Source organism: Gopherus flavomarginatus, chromosome 1, assembly GCF_025201925.1.
Source record: "Gopherus flavomarginatus isolate rGopFla2 chromosome 1, rGopFla2.mat.asm, whole genome shotgun sequence".
Taxonomy (NCBI): Eukaryota; Metazoa; Chordata; order Testudines; family Testudinidae; genus Gopherus; species Gopherus flavomarginatus.
Window position 1 is genome coordinate 201,412,260 of NC_066617.1, and position 14,944 is coordinate 201,427,203.

Sequence of the window (14,944 nt, forward strand, 5' to 3'; positions counted from 1 at the left end):
TTAGTTCTGCCCATCAATTTCTCTATGTAGATGAGCCCAATGTTTCAGCCTGGGCTGCCCTATACGAAGCAGACATGAGAAATGACTAAGAACATGTGATATTTTACCAGGTATATGGTGTTCTTCAAAACTGTATTCTTTCATTCATTTGTATGCACACCAACTGCCCTTCACTGTATTAGCGGCAGCTATATCTTGCAGTAGGTTCCCACAGTTCACACTAAAATATGAGGAGAGGTGTGACTGTGCCCAAAGGCATGAGGGACTCTTGTTTCTGTTCTGAGTTATTTGGATTGTGAAAATAGTAGTCTGGTGGCACACAACACCGCACTACAAGACAGACCCAAGTGCAGGGGATGTTCCAGAGGCAATCCTTATGATATTGATAAAGGGACAGTAACATCTGGGACCTATAGAATGATTTGTGCAGAGTAAATATTATATTATTATTACCTCGCTCTTATATAGTCCTTTTCATTAGTAGATCTCGGTGGTCAAGTAGAGGCCAGGCAGAGTCAGCTAGTCTTCACTAAGACTGCCTTAAATGCAACTTTTGCCGTAGTGAAGCCACACATTGATGATTTCTCCTCCATACCCGTATGCTGTATTCCCAGAGTGTTCCATAGCATGTGGAAGGACAGAGTGCTACAAAAATTTGCCAGGAACAGGATGGAGACTCACTCAAAGTGGACATTGTTAATGTTGTGGGTGGGACTGGTGTGTAACTTAATCCTGTATTTCCTGGTTTTCAGAGGTTTAAGTATTGGTGCACTCAGTATTCTGGAAGGGGACAGGGCACTGCTACCAACCATAACTCTGTGTTAAAGAAGTGAATTTCCTTTATTTTTTTGGAGGAAGGTGTGGTTGAGAGGAGGGCATGATTGAGGAGCAAAAGAAGGCTTCCTGGGAACATCTCACTGCCACTCAGCTACCAGTTCTGTTCCTCCTGTATCCCCTCCATGCCTTCAGCAAGGAAGTGAGGAAGGCAGTAACTGATGGGCTCTGAATACATCTACCAGTTGGAGGGAAGCCCAGACTCCATACTCTAACTCAGGGGCTAGTGTAGGAGGAAAGGACTCTGCACAATCTTCCTCACTGCAGAGGTGTGAACTGACTTGTTCATCTACTCGAGTGTTCTCCTCCCCCCCTCTCCCAATGTTCACCTCAGCTCCCAGTGTGGAATACAAGTTTTCAAAAAACTCTCACTGTGCATGCGAGTTTTAGAGCAATTTGAATTAAAATCAGCTCCCTGTGGGAGATCTTATTTGAGAAATTTTGGACTAAATGACACTAAATTTACAGCAAGTATACCCCTGACTCTGTTGTGGCATACCAATAGACACATGGATTTTAAAACACTGAAAATTAAAAGATCATAATGTGGGGAACCATATATTGGGAACCCCTGGATCAAATGATCCCAATGTCCACCACTAATACTACTCTTGATGTTAATAGTTAAGGTTACACCAGGATTTCTATTTTCTGAAACTTAACAAGTAAATCTGTTAATTAGAGTGAAAATTTTTTAAAAAGTGTTCCTTTCAGAAATTTAGAACCCTATGTTAAAAAACCTAAAAAAAAAATTAATGGTCTTTTTTTGCCATTTTTCTTCATTACTGAAAATTTCTTCAGTAAAGGATGCAGAACTTTGTTTTTTGTTTTAAACAGAATTCCACAAAGAATTACCAATTTTCAAAATGGTTGCCAGGTCCTAATGCATCCAGACAACCTTAACTCTGCCCCATAGACATACCAGAAAAAAAAAGGGGGGGGGGGAGGGGGAATGGAATAGGTCTTTGAAATCGGTTTAACCTAATCTGGGAGTACAAAAATATTATGCACTGATCCTTAACTGTCTGGTTATTTCATGACATCACCACAAGGTGGCGTAAAGGTTGTGTGGGTATATAAACTGCATATCTCCATACCTTAATGTTGTATTTCTTTTAAGGTAAACCTTAACTATGAATTTCCTGGTTTTAGAATATTTGTTTTTGGGATAATGACAATGTCCCTGTAATGTATTCACTCTACATTACTAGTACATACCCTCAAACTTAACTCCATCTTAACAATAGTTTTTAAGCTGACAGACAAGTTTTAGCCCTTTGTACAGTTAAACAGAAATATTCTCTGTACAGAACGTGGTATTCTCTGTACAGAACGTGGTATTATTGAAGGAAAAAAATATTATATAATGGTGACAAGTCACAATCATTAACTTTCTTCATATTCTGTAAGAAATTACTTAATGTGTTTCTAAATCATAAATATGTAAGGCACTACAAAATAAGCTAACTGAATCCCCAACTCCAAACAACTGAAAGCTAATCTTATTTATTACATTATTATTATAAGGTGCCCAATGACAATCATAGCTTGAATGATCAGGCAAAAGCATTATTCATTTGCAAATATCTAAAAGCTGAAGACAAAAACCCCCCCTTGAGTTCTAGCCTACTCCTAATACAGATGCAAGACATAATTACACTGTGGGAAAGCTTAGAGTCCCACTAGGAGTCTTCAAAGCATACAGCAGCACAAGGAGACCCTGAAGATGTAAAGTGCCCAAGATAAAAGGTGAAAAAAAATTATGGGCAAAACTATCACATAAGGTGTCTATGTTTAAAAAGATGTGAATGGTTCAACTTACATGCATACCAGTATATCAATTTATAATTAAAGAGGACATGAAAGCTATCCTTAACTCGTGCCAGTGTATATATTGCATGGGTCTATGTACAACATTTGATATTTATTGTATACCACATGCTGCAACATTTTTTACAGTATGCAGTACCACCTACACCATGCATTATAAATACAGATCAGATCCAAACAGCTTACACTCTGAACAAGACGAAAGAAAAAAAATGAAGCACAGGACAACAGTTCAAGGAGAGGTGTCACAGGCTTAATGGAAGAAAGGAGGAATTGCTCAAAGAGATGGCTTTATGAAGGATTGGAAAGAAGATACAGAGAATGTATTCCAAGTATATGGAGCAGCAAGGCAGAAGGCATGAAGCTGCGCGTGGGAAGTAGAGAAGGAACGAGTAAGGTAGAAAGAATGGGATGAATGTACGGACAGGACAGGAAATGAAAGATAGCATAACAATTTTATTTACTAGTTATATAAGAATGAAATAATAATTTGCAATGCTCATTGAGTGACACACTAGTTTTTTCACAGCTTAGGCTGAAGGTAGGATAGACAGGATTCTGTCATTGTACAGAAAAATACTTGGCAAGGACATATGATGCAAACTAATCATATAATAATATGCAGAAAGTGCAACATGTATTAGCTGCTTTCTAAAATTGTAATTATTTTAACCAAAACCAGAATGGTTCATCTTAAACTACGGATTACTAAATGCTGGCAAAACTGAATTTTGACAGTTTGACTGATGCACAATAAACACACTTTCTTATACCTATCTAAACTTGAGAAATTGAGTGAAAGGGTTTGTGTTCTACAATGTTCTAACTTAAAATATACATTTAGAGATAATTGTGAATAACAGATGTGTAAACACACACAGAAGTAATTGTGTGCATATAAAATTATAGCCATGTGATGAATTGCACAGCCATATGCAATTTTAATATGCCTTTAGCCACCTCCATCTGTTCAATAATCCATTGCCTTATTATTTATTCTAACATTCCAAACCCAAGAAAAGTTTCAAACAGCTGCCATTTAAAATAAATAAATAAATAAATCAGACTGCCACAGAAATGTTTCCTCGTCCTCCTCACTCAAATGTATTTAACTGCTACGTACATCTATGGCTCAATACAATAAAAATACGAGTTGTTAACTTAGGTACTGTGTACAACATTTATCCTGTTTTGTAAGACTCACCAAAAGTCTGCAGTTTTATTTTTCTGGAATGTGCTTTCTTGCAAGCAGGTACATGTCAACTTTAACTCTCACTCAAGAATCTCTTGTGGAAGTAACGGGAAATTTGAAAACTAGTGACACACATAGTATGTTCACGCACATATGAATACCCAGAATTATCTTCCAATTCATCTATTTTATACTTGAAGTTCTGAAATCAAGTTTATGTATACACAGCCATCTTCATAAGAACGTAAGAATGGTCATAATGTGTCAGACCAATAGTCCATCTAGCCCAGTATCTTGTCTTCCAACAGTGGCCAGTGTCAGATGCTTCAGAGGGAATTAACAGAACAGAGCATTTATCAAGTGATCCGTCCCTGTCGCTGATTCTCAACTTCTGGTAGTCAGAGACTAGCGACACGCAGAGCACGGGGTTGCGTCCCTGACCCATCCTGCCCATAAGTTCATGGGGGATAGATCCATCACGGCTAATTCTTTTCTGAAACTAGTTATATTTTTGGCCTTCACAACATTCCCTTGCAATGAGTTCCACAGGTTGAATGTGCATTGTGTGAAGAAGTACTTCCTTTTGTTTTAAACCTGCTGCCTATTCATTTCATTGGGTGACCCCTGGTTCTTGTGTTATGTGAAGGGGTAAATAACACTTCCTTATTTGCTTTCTCCACACCATGATCTTATAGACGGCTATCATATCCCCTCTTCGTTGTCTCTTTTCTGAGTTGAACTGTTCCAGTCTTAATCTCCTCACATGGATCCCTCTCTGTACCTTTTCCAACTCTAATATATCTTTTTTTTTAAGATGGAGTGACCAAAACTACACATAGTATTCAAGGTTGTGGGTGTACCATGGATTTATGTAGTGGCATTATGATATTCGCTGTTTTATGACCTCTTTCCTAATGATTCCCAGCATTGTCAGCTTTTTTGACTGCTGCTGCACATTGAGCAAATGTTTTCAGAGAACTATCCAAAATGATTCCAAGATCTCTTTTTTTAATGGTAACAGGTAATTTAGACCTCATCATTTTATATGTATAGTTGGGATTACGTTTTCCAATGTGCATTACTTTGCATTTATCAATAGTGAATTTCATCTACCATTTTGTTGGCCCAGTCATGCTGGTTAGTGAGAACCCTTCGTAATTTTTCACTGTCTGCTTTAGACGTAACTATCTTGAGTAATTTTGCATCATCTGCAAACTTTGCTACCTCAATGTTTACCCATTTTTCCAGATAATTTATAATATATTGAACAGCATTTGTCCCAGTACAGAGGGGGACCCCGCTATTTACCTCTCTGCACTGTGAAAGTTGACCATTTATTCCTGCTCTTTGTTTCCTATCTTTTAACCAGTTACAGATCCATGAGAGGACTTCACTTTTTATCCCAGGATTGCTTACTTTGCTTAAGAGCCTTAGATGAGGGACCTTGTCAGAGAGATTCAGAAAGTTCAAGTATACTAAATCCACTGGCTCATCCTTATCCACATGCTTTTTGACACCCTCAGAGAATTTTAATAGATTGGTGAGGCATGATTTCCATTTACAAAAGCCACGTTGACTCCCCCCCCCCCCCCAACACATCGTGTTCATTTAGGTGTCTGATATTTCTGTTCTTTACCAGAGTTTCCACCAATTTACTTGGTACTGAAGTTAGGCTTATTGACATGTAACTGCCAGGATTAACTTTGGAGCCTATTTTAAAAATTGGCATTACATAAGCTATTCTCCAGTCATCTGGTACAGAGATTGATTTAAGCGACAGGTTACATACCACAGTTAGTAGCACTGCAATTTCATATTTTAGTTCCTTCAGAACTCTTGGGTGAATACCATCTGGTCCTGGTGACTTATTACTGTTTAATTTATCTATTTGTACCAAAACCTCCTCTATTGACAGCTCAGTCTGGGACAGTTCCCTTTTTTTACCAAAAAAGAATGGCTCAGGTGTAGGAATCTCCCTCAATTCCTCTGCAGTGAAGACCGATGCAAAGAATTCATATAGCTTCTCCCCGAAGGCTTTGCTACCTTAAGTGCTCCTTTAGCACCTTGATCATCCAGTGGCTTCACTGATTGCTTGGCAGGCTTCCTGTGTCTGATGTATTTAAAAATATTTTGCTATTAGTTTTTGTGTCTTTTGCTAGTTGCTCTTCAAATTCTTTTTTGGCCTGCCTAATTATCCTTTTTTTACACTTGGCTTGCAAGAGTTTATACCTCCTTCTATTTTCCTCAGTAAGATCTGACTTCCATTTTTTAAAAGATTTTTTTTTCTCTCTCTGCCTCTTTCAGTCTGTTATTTAGCCGTGGTGCCTTTTGTTGGCCCTTGTACTTTTTTTTTCCTTTTATAGTTTGAGCCTTTGTAAGTGTTTTAAAAAAAGTTTTCATGCAATATGCATGCATTTCACTCTTGTGACTGTTCCTTTTAATTTCCATTTTACTTTGTTTTTTATGGTAACATTTTAAAAAATAATAAAAAACTAAACAGTTTTCTCTACTGATTTTTCTACTTTAAAACCACAAGAGAAGGTATTGTGGATGAACTAGTCTTAATCTGTGAAATGTTGCTACCTACTTGCATGACTACCAGTTAACCACAATCCTCCTTTTTATAATGCTCTTCATGGAGAAACACAGCTAGTCTGAAGTTAAGATAGCTTTATATTTTTAAGAACTGTGTTGTGCATATTGACTAAGTTTAAATTATGAAGGTCAGGACCAGTTTTAACTGACATGTCTATAGCATGTAAATAACTGTTGAAAAAATATTGTCATGCTCTTTATTTACTCATCAAGTAGTAGTAGCTGCTGTCCAGAACTTACTGACCCCTAAGATTAAACTGTAATTCTAGAGAGAGGATAGAGTTTAAGAAAAAAAGATATTGCTTTTTAAAGGAATGATTTTTTTTAAAGTAACTGAATATATGCCACAACACATATCAACTTCTGCCTTTGGAAAGCATCAGATTAAATATTCTCAGGATAAATATATGGTTATATTAATAGCCACAGAAGTTTTGCTATTTATTAGTCATGTTTGAAAACACAATTAAATTATTACCTCCAAATTCTTTTCTAGCAGGTGCAGGGCTCCTACCCCCTTATAGTATATAAGAAATGTACGCAGCATTAAAGAAAACAGAATGAGAAAGTTACAAACATCAAGAGTCACTTTGGTTAGCTGTTACATGGCTCATATATACTCTCTCAACATCCAGTTTCTCTTACCACTTCTCCACTGCTTACCACTTACAATTTATCTAAATATACTTTTCCCTAAAGTGATTAATTTTACTATATTAAACATACATATGAAATCTATACTTACTCAAAAGTTAACAGGAATATCATTAACATTTGAATTAAATTAGTGAAAACAAAAGATTAAGAATTAGTTTTTAAGAAACATTAAAATGCAGTAGATAATTAAAATGTTAAATACAAACATCCATAGGAAGCCAACTCAAAAAAATTAGCATAATTGTGTATTAAAAAGTAATCATAAAAAGCTGTGATATGTAAAATCTAGCTGAAACATTCCATTTTTAAAAATTAGTTAAAAGGATCTAACACCTTTTGTAAAGAAAAAGTCAGTAAGTCAACTGGATGAATTGATGGATAAATAAAATCACACAGACTTGAATAAAACTGTACATCAAAAGGTTGCCCATTGTGTGGTATACATCACTGCATTACCTGATGGCGGGGGTGGTCTCTGTGGTGGAGCAGGCCGCGTAGGTGGAGCCACAGGGCGAGGAGGAGGAAGACGTTTAGGCTCTAAACTCTGAGTAGACTCTTTCTGTTGTGTAATTGGTTGAAAATCAACTGGAGAACCTGATCAAGAAAATCAGCACATATTTAATGACCTTGTTTAAAAAAAAAAAATCAAGTAAAGATTTTCTACTGAAAAGTTTTTTGTAAAGGTTTCTGTCAATACCACCAAATGTGGATACGCACACTGTGGTTGTGTTGCACTGTCATGTGGCATCGAAGTTTCTGGGAAGTAAGAATAAGAGAAATTGACTTTGATAAGAGTGTGAATTAATTCACAGGTTGATTAGGAATGATATCTGCCAAAAAGTTTGACCATTAAGTATTTTCTGGGTACCTTAAGGATTCTTATAAACCATATTTCATCAAATACATTTTCATTTTATTTCAACCCAGGCTTTCTTTATTTGCTTATTTCCTTGGAGAAAGGGAAATTTTAAAGGCAATTTGGAGGGTGTTCTGTCAGATAAGTATAATCACTGTAAAAAAACTACTTCCCATTACAGTGACACAAACTGTTTAAAAATGAATTTGTGTGGCAATGTTTTTTAAAGTGCCAAAATATCATTACAGTTCCCTATTCCCATTCTTATCACTAAGATAAAGCTGTTTAAACTGAAAGTCATATACATAAAGCTCCTTTCTCATGGCAGTTGAAGTTAGTCATGCAACAACCTTGCCTTGTATCATAATGGTACAAATTCACTTTTCACTGAAATGAGATGTATCTAATCCACGGATTCTCAACATATCTTTTGGTGGCCTCAGAGTGCTATCACCAACTCTTGCTGGTGGCCCTCTGAGAATTTTTCCTAAAATACTTAAATTAACTTTAGGAAAAACAAATAAATATGCACGTATACATGTCCAGATCATTGTAATTTATGTATGTATGTTTTTTTGCAGACTCAATAATAAAAATAATGTACAGTTGTCTCTATTCTTTACTGGACGAGACAGCGGGGGTTGAGGTGATGGCAGGGGGTGAGTCCAGTGATGGACTCTAAAACCCTATGGCTGGGTGACTCATGCAGGCAGCCCCAGGGGAGGAGCCGCTGCTTTGCTGTCCCCCTCAATCACAGCTAGGAGGCTGTGGCCACATTTGAGAAACGCTTATCTAATCAGTGTGGTTAAAATAAACGAGGATTATATTGCTACACCATGTCACAGGGTTCTTCACTGGAGGTATAAAACAGATTACTTCACTTACTCTAGTTATCTACAACTTGACCTTGAATAATATGTAAGCCTGATAAAATACCTACTAACCAGTTTAATATTTACTATATTCTTCAAGGTCAAATTGTAGGTAACTAGAATGAGATGTAGTTGTCTGACTTATGTAATATGATACATACTCTGTGAGGATATAGGTGGTCCAGGAGTTCTTGTAGGTGCTCGACTTGGTCTAACTGGAAGGGTGGGTAGCGGTCCATCTGACAATGTGGGTGATTGGCAGGGACTAGAACGAGGTGAAGAGCCTGGTGAGGTTCCAAGACCAGAACTTGTACCTGGCTGTAGATGTTGAGGAAAAATTTCTTCCACTTCAGTACTATAGTCATCAATATCACCTAGAAAAAACAGAAAAAAAAACATATAAAGTAAAGGGATCTACAAATGTTTGTCCCATCCAAACTGACTCCAGGCATGGAAGTTATTTATTGTGAGGTCTACTTTTCATAATGAAATCATCAAAATCCTACGTTTCAAAGAATTAACTAACCACTGAAAGATCCTTTCTACATGATTCTTATATGATACAACTGTTCCTATGAAGAGTGTAGGCATACCCAGAGAAGCTGGAAATACTCAAATTCTGCGCATACTGAAAATGCCAAGCACAAAAGGAAAATCACAGTATCTAAAAATCTTGATTTTGTACAAAGCCTATCCTTTCAGATGGCCACCAGAGAGGACCAAGTTTTGCTCATAAAATGCAAATAAAGATTACTTCAATAGACATTTTAATTAGATATGTACTTAAAGGACTCAGAAGCTAATTGTGAAACATATATCTAACTGGGGAATAAGTAATTCTATAGCCCAAAGGTTACTAAAAATAGGAGCCCATGTCCCAAAACAAATGAATAATTCCTACTCAGAAAAATATATCAAATGAGCTGGGAATGAGAAAAATCCAAGCTGGGAATAAGAAAAGCTTGCTGAGTTCTGGGAAATATTTTCACCAGGTATATTAGTCATACCTCAAAGATAAGTAAAATAACTATATAGCTACGATTTTTCCTTTCTGAAGATACTGCTAGATAACCGAGGTCCCTGCAATCCTTCTATTATTTAGGAGAGATTTTGGAGTGCCTTCATGTCCCTGTGGGACATTGCAACAGGTATCTGAGGTCTTATTAATTTTTTTTTTTAAGTGTATGAATCTTTTCAATAGTACGTTCTACATAGAACTTTACAGTAATTAGGAAATTTAAATAGTGTAGAACACAGTTGTCTACTTACAAAGCAGTGCTTCATGCAGAGAACTCATACCAGTACTAGGAGATCTGCACTTGCTCTTCATTAATTTCCAGGTGGAATTTAAGATGGCATTTTTAATCAATAAAAGCTGTAAATGGTTTGGGCACAGTACCATGTGTGATGATACAGCAACTGCAATCTGCCAAGTTGCTTAAATCAACAGTTAACTAGTTTTAAAGGAGGAAACACCAGACAGAGCATTCTCAGTTAGAAGTCCTTGACCCAATTACCTCCTTGGGTTGACAAGACCTGGATTTTTAAAAAATCTTTATAAACTTGCTTTAAGGCTCATCTATCTTTTTAGACGTTTCATAGAAGGGTGAGTGAGGGATTCTGAGGTAGTTGTGGGGGATTATTATTTATGGTGTTTTTCCTGTTAAAGGGACTATGTGATGTTAAATGAAGTGTAATTTGATATGACCTTGGAAAGTACAATCTTCTGTATTGAGGATTGGTAAATATTTTACCTGATCATTTTCTTTCTGCTAGCAGCACCTTGCACAATTCTGATACGTATGGATTATTCCCCTCCTGTTTTCAGAGGCAGTTCCAAACTGCAGCACAATCTGTGCTGGCCACACCCCCTTCTCCATGAAGTCACCACAGATCTTGTGGAATGTGCCTTGATTCCATCTGGAACAAGAGCACTTGATCCATCTGGCCAGGGATAGTCTGGATATACTTTGAGTCCTTAGCACTTTGGATGAAAACAGACTAACAAGGAGCCTAATATTCTTGTCAATTCTGTGTACTTGATATACATCTTCAGTGCTCTTTGAACAGCCAAAGTGTGCCACAGCTCTTCTGTGGGGATCTTTGGCTCTGGACATAACAATGGGATGATGATCTCCTGTGAGGCAGGCTGTATTAACATAGATGGAATAAATAGGCCCAAAGGAGTCAACGGTGTTTACATAACCCAAATCACTGTCCACCATTGAACAGTTTTAAACAAAATTAATCCTTAACATTTTATCAAAGCTACAGGAAAGGAGGAAAACCAGTTAAAGCATTTAACTGAATTGGAACCAGTATGTGATGTTGCATTTGTTCCAGTGAATGGTTCCATACTTTCAAGAGAAAGGCCTGGAGACACTTGACATGAGACCTTGCCCATGTTGTGAATCTTACACATGAGACCAGAAGGCCCATTAATTGGAGAGACTGAGCTATGGCTAGCCTTGTGCACTTGACTAATATGGATATCAGGTTCGTTTTCCTGGAATCTGTCCAGTGATCTCAAAAGGTCTATTTTCACTCCCAGTGAAGTATCAGGGGGTAGGCCATATTAGTTTGTATTCACAAAAACAACAAGGAGACCGGTGGCACATTAAAGACTAACAGATTTATTTGGGCATAAGCTTTCGTGGGTAAAATTCCCACTTCTTCAGATGCATGGAGATTATCCTTGTGGAAAGAATCAAGGACTTTTCCTAGTGTTTACTGTGAAACAATGTGTATGAAGCAGATCTGGTGTTGTGGCTGCGGCATTGTGTGCTGCTGCTTGGGTTCGAGCTCTGATCAAGATATCGTCCAGAAGGAACATAGGTTGAGTGCCCACGACCTGAATTTAGCTATTATCACCACTAGCATCTGGTGAAGACCCTGAGGGCTGATGACAGGCTGAATGGTAGTGTTTGGCACTGGTAATGGGCTGTGCAAATCTCAATAGTCTAAGGTCGCATGGCCCTACGGGGAATGTGCAGCTAGGCATCTACTAGTTCCACAGAAGCAAGGAAGTCCCCTTGATACAAGGATACTACTGCTGAAGCTAGGGTCTCCATTTGGAATCTTGTTTTCTTCATCCATTGTTGTGATCCAGAATGGTTCTGACCTCCATTTCCCACTACCCCGGTACATTTCTGAATAATGAAAATTTGGAGGATAGACCTAGGAACCTCTCTTTTGATGGAACAATTTCTATTGCTTTTATGTCCAGAAGATGCAAGAATTGACATAATACTAATTCAGGTTTGATGGGGTCATTCAAGATGGATTGGATAAAACAGGGATGGGGTAGGGCTTTAGTTCAAGGGAGTACCCGCAACTCACTACTTCTCTCACCCACTGATCCGTGGTGGTAAATTCTGCCTCCTAGATTTAGATCTGGATGGAGACATACTTGCTCATCACAATGGACTCTTTGGGTACGTCTACACTACGGGATTATTCCGACTGTACATAAACCGGTTTTGTAAAACAGATTGTATAAAGTCGAGTGCACGCGGCGGCACTAAGCACATTAATTCAGCGGTGTGCGTCCATGGTCTGAGGCGAGCGTCGATTTCTGGAGCGTTGCACTGTGGGTAGTTATTCTGTAGCTATCCCATAGTTCCCGCAGTCTCCCCTGCTCCTTGGAATTCTGGGTTGAGATCCCAGTGCCTGAGGGCAAAAATCATTTATCATAAACGGATAGTTAAGAGTTAATGGAACAGAAGTACTTCATATCTCTTTTGCCTGTAAAGAGTTAACAAGATCAGTGAGCCAGGCTGTCACCTGACCAGAGGACCAATCAGGGGACAGGATACTTTCAAATCTTGAGGGAGAGAAGTGTGTGTGTGTGCTGTTAGTTTTTGGTTGTTGTTCTCTCTGGGTTCTGAGAGTGACCAGATGTGCAACCAGGTTTCTCTCCAATCTCCCTTATACAGGTTCTTATAGATTCAAAATAGTAAGTACTAGGTGATAAGGCGAGTTAGGCTTGTGTTTGTTTTCTTTATTTGCAAATGTGTATTTGCTGGGAGGAGTTCAAATTTGTATTTTGCTGAAAAGATTTTAAATTTGTACTTGTATACTTAGGCTGGGAGGGTATTTCCAGTGTCTATAGCTGAAAGACCCTGTACCTATTCCATTTTAAATTTACAAAGATAATTTTTACTGTTTTTTTCTTTCTTTAATTAAAAGCTTTTCTTGTTTAAGAACCTGATTGTTTTTTTTTCTGGTGTGAGACCCCAGGGGAAGGGGTCTGGATTCACCAGGGAATTGGTGGGGAGAAAGGAGGAGAGAAAGGTTAATTTTCTCTCTCTGTTAGGATTACCTTCTCTCTCAGGGAGAGTCTGGGAGGGGATTGAGAAGGAGGGGGGAAGGTGAATTTTCCTCTCTGTTTTAAGATTCAAGGAGTTTGAATAACAGTGATCTTCCAGGGTAACCCAGGGAGGGGAAGCCTGGGAGAGGCAACGGTAAGTAAAAGGGTTTACTTTCCTTGAGTTAAGATCCAGAGGGTCTGGGTCTTGGGGGTCCCTGGGCAAGGTTTTGGGGGGACCAGAGTGTACCAGGCACTGGAATTCCTGGTTGGTGGCAGTGCTACAGGTTCTAAGCTGGTAATTAAGCTTAGAGGAATTCATGCTGGTACCCCATCTTTTGGACGCTAAGGTTCAGAGTGGGGAATTATACCATGACATCATTGTTGTGGGTGGTTCTGGGTAAATGTTGTCACTCATTCCTTCCTCTGGGAAAACAATGGCAGACAATCATTTCGCGCCCTTTTTCCCTGAATTGCCCTGGCAGACGCCATAGCACGGCAACCATGGAGCCCGTTCAGCTTTTTTTTTTTTTTTTTTTTTTTTTTTTACTGTCACCGTATGTGTACTGGATGCCGCTAACAGAGGCGTTACTGCAGCGCTACACAGCAGCATTTGTTTGCTTTTGCGTGATAGAGACAGTTATCAGTCGTTCTGTACCATCTGCTGCCATTGTAAATTGGCAGTAAGATGACGGTTATCTGTCGTTCTGTACTGTCTGCTGCTATCATGGGTGCCCCTGGCTGAGGTCAGCCGGGGGCGCAAAGGCAAAACTGGGAATGACTCCCTGAGTCAATCCCTCCTTTATGGTTTCTAAAAATAGAGTCAGTCCTGCCTAGAATATGGGGCAAGTGTACTAGAGAACCAGTGTATCAGAGAGCACAGCTGCTCCGTGTCAGATCCCACAAAAATGATGAGCCGCATGCCATTCACAGGGGGTACCCTTGCAACAACCCCACCCGTTGCTTCTCTCCTCCCCAAACCTTCCTGGGCTACCGTGGCAGTGTCCCCCCCATTTGTGTCATGAAGTTATAAAGAATGCAGGAATAAGAAACAGTGACTTGTTAGTGAGATAGCAGTGGGAGGCTGCCTCCCCCTCATTTTATGACAGTCCAGGCAGGACATTAAGCAGTGTGGGGGAGAGGAGCCCAGCATCCTGCTGCTATGATAGTCCAGGCAGTACAAAATCTTTTCTTTACACAGGAAAGGGAGGGGGCTGATGGAGCTCAGCCCCCAGTTGCTATGATGAGGATGGTTACCAGCCGTTCCATACCATCTACTGGGAATGACCAGGAATCATTCCTATTTTTACCCAGGCGCCCCCGGCCAGCCTCACCTGAGGCCAGCCAGGAGCACTCACGGGCTGATGGTGACGACAGATAGCAGTCATATTGTACCGTCTGCCACCAGGAAGGGGAGAGGAGCGGATACTGCTCTTCATTGCTGCAGCATCGAGTCTACCACCAGCATTCAGTAGACATAGGGTGACACTGAAAAAAAGTCAAGAAACGATTTCTTTCCCTTTTCTTTCATGTGGTGGGGGGAGGGAGTAAATTGATGAGCTATACCCTGAACCACGTCGGACAATGTGTTTGAACCTACAGGCACTGGGAGCTCAGCCAAGAATGCAAATAGTTTTCGGAGACTGCTGTGGACTGTGGGATAGCTGGAGTCCTCAGTACCCCCCTCCCTCCCTCCATGAGCATCCATTTGATTCTTTGGCTTTCCGTTACGCTTGTCACGCAGCACTGTGTCGCCTGGAGATTTTTTCAAACGCTTTGGCATTTCGTCTTCTGTAACGGAG

At 39.3% G+C, this 14,944-nt stretch overlaps 1 protein-coding gene across 13 annotated transcripts in view; it reads right to left on the minus strand.

The window, feature by feature from the left end:
* The window catches only part of SYNJ1 (synaptojanin 1), a 120,126-nt gene that overhangs the window by 23,928 nt on the left and 81,254 nt on the right, over positions 1–14,944 (minus strand). For 4 of the 13 annotated variants that reach the window (XM_050956092.1, XM_050956082.1, XM_050956166.1 and 1 more), the window contains exons 24-27: positions 8,998–9,210; positions 7,826–7,864; positions 7,565–7,702; positions 6,930–6,968 (exon numbers count right to left, since the gene is read on the minus strand). In XM_050956092.1, the coding sequence (XP_050812049.1) occupies positions 6,930–6,968; positions 7,565–7,702; positions 7,826–7,864; positions 8,998–9,210 (429 nt within the window). The remainder of the gene's footprint in view (positions 1–6,929; positions 6,969–7,564; positions 7,703–7,825; positions 7,865–8,997; positions 9,211–14,944) is intronic. The other 9 variants (XM_050956072.1, XM_050956140.1, XM_050956129.1 and 6 more) reach the window with 3 other exon arrangements.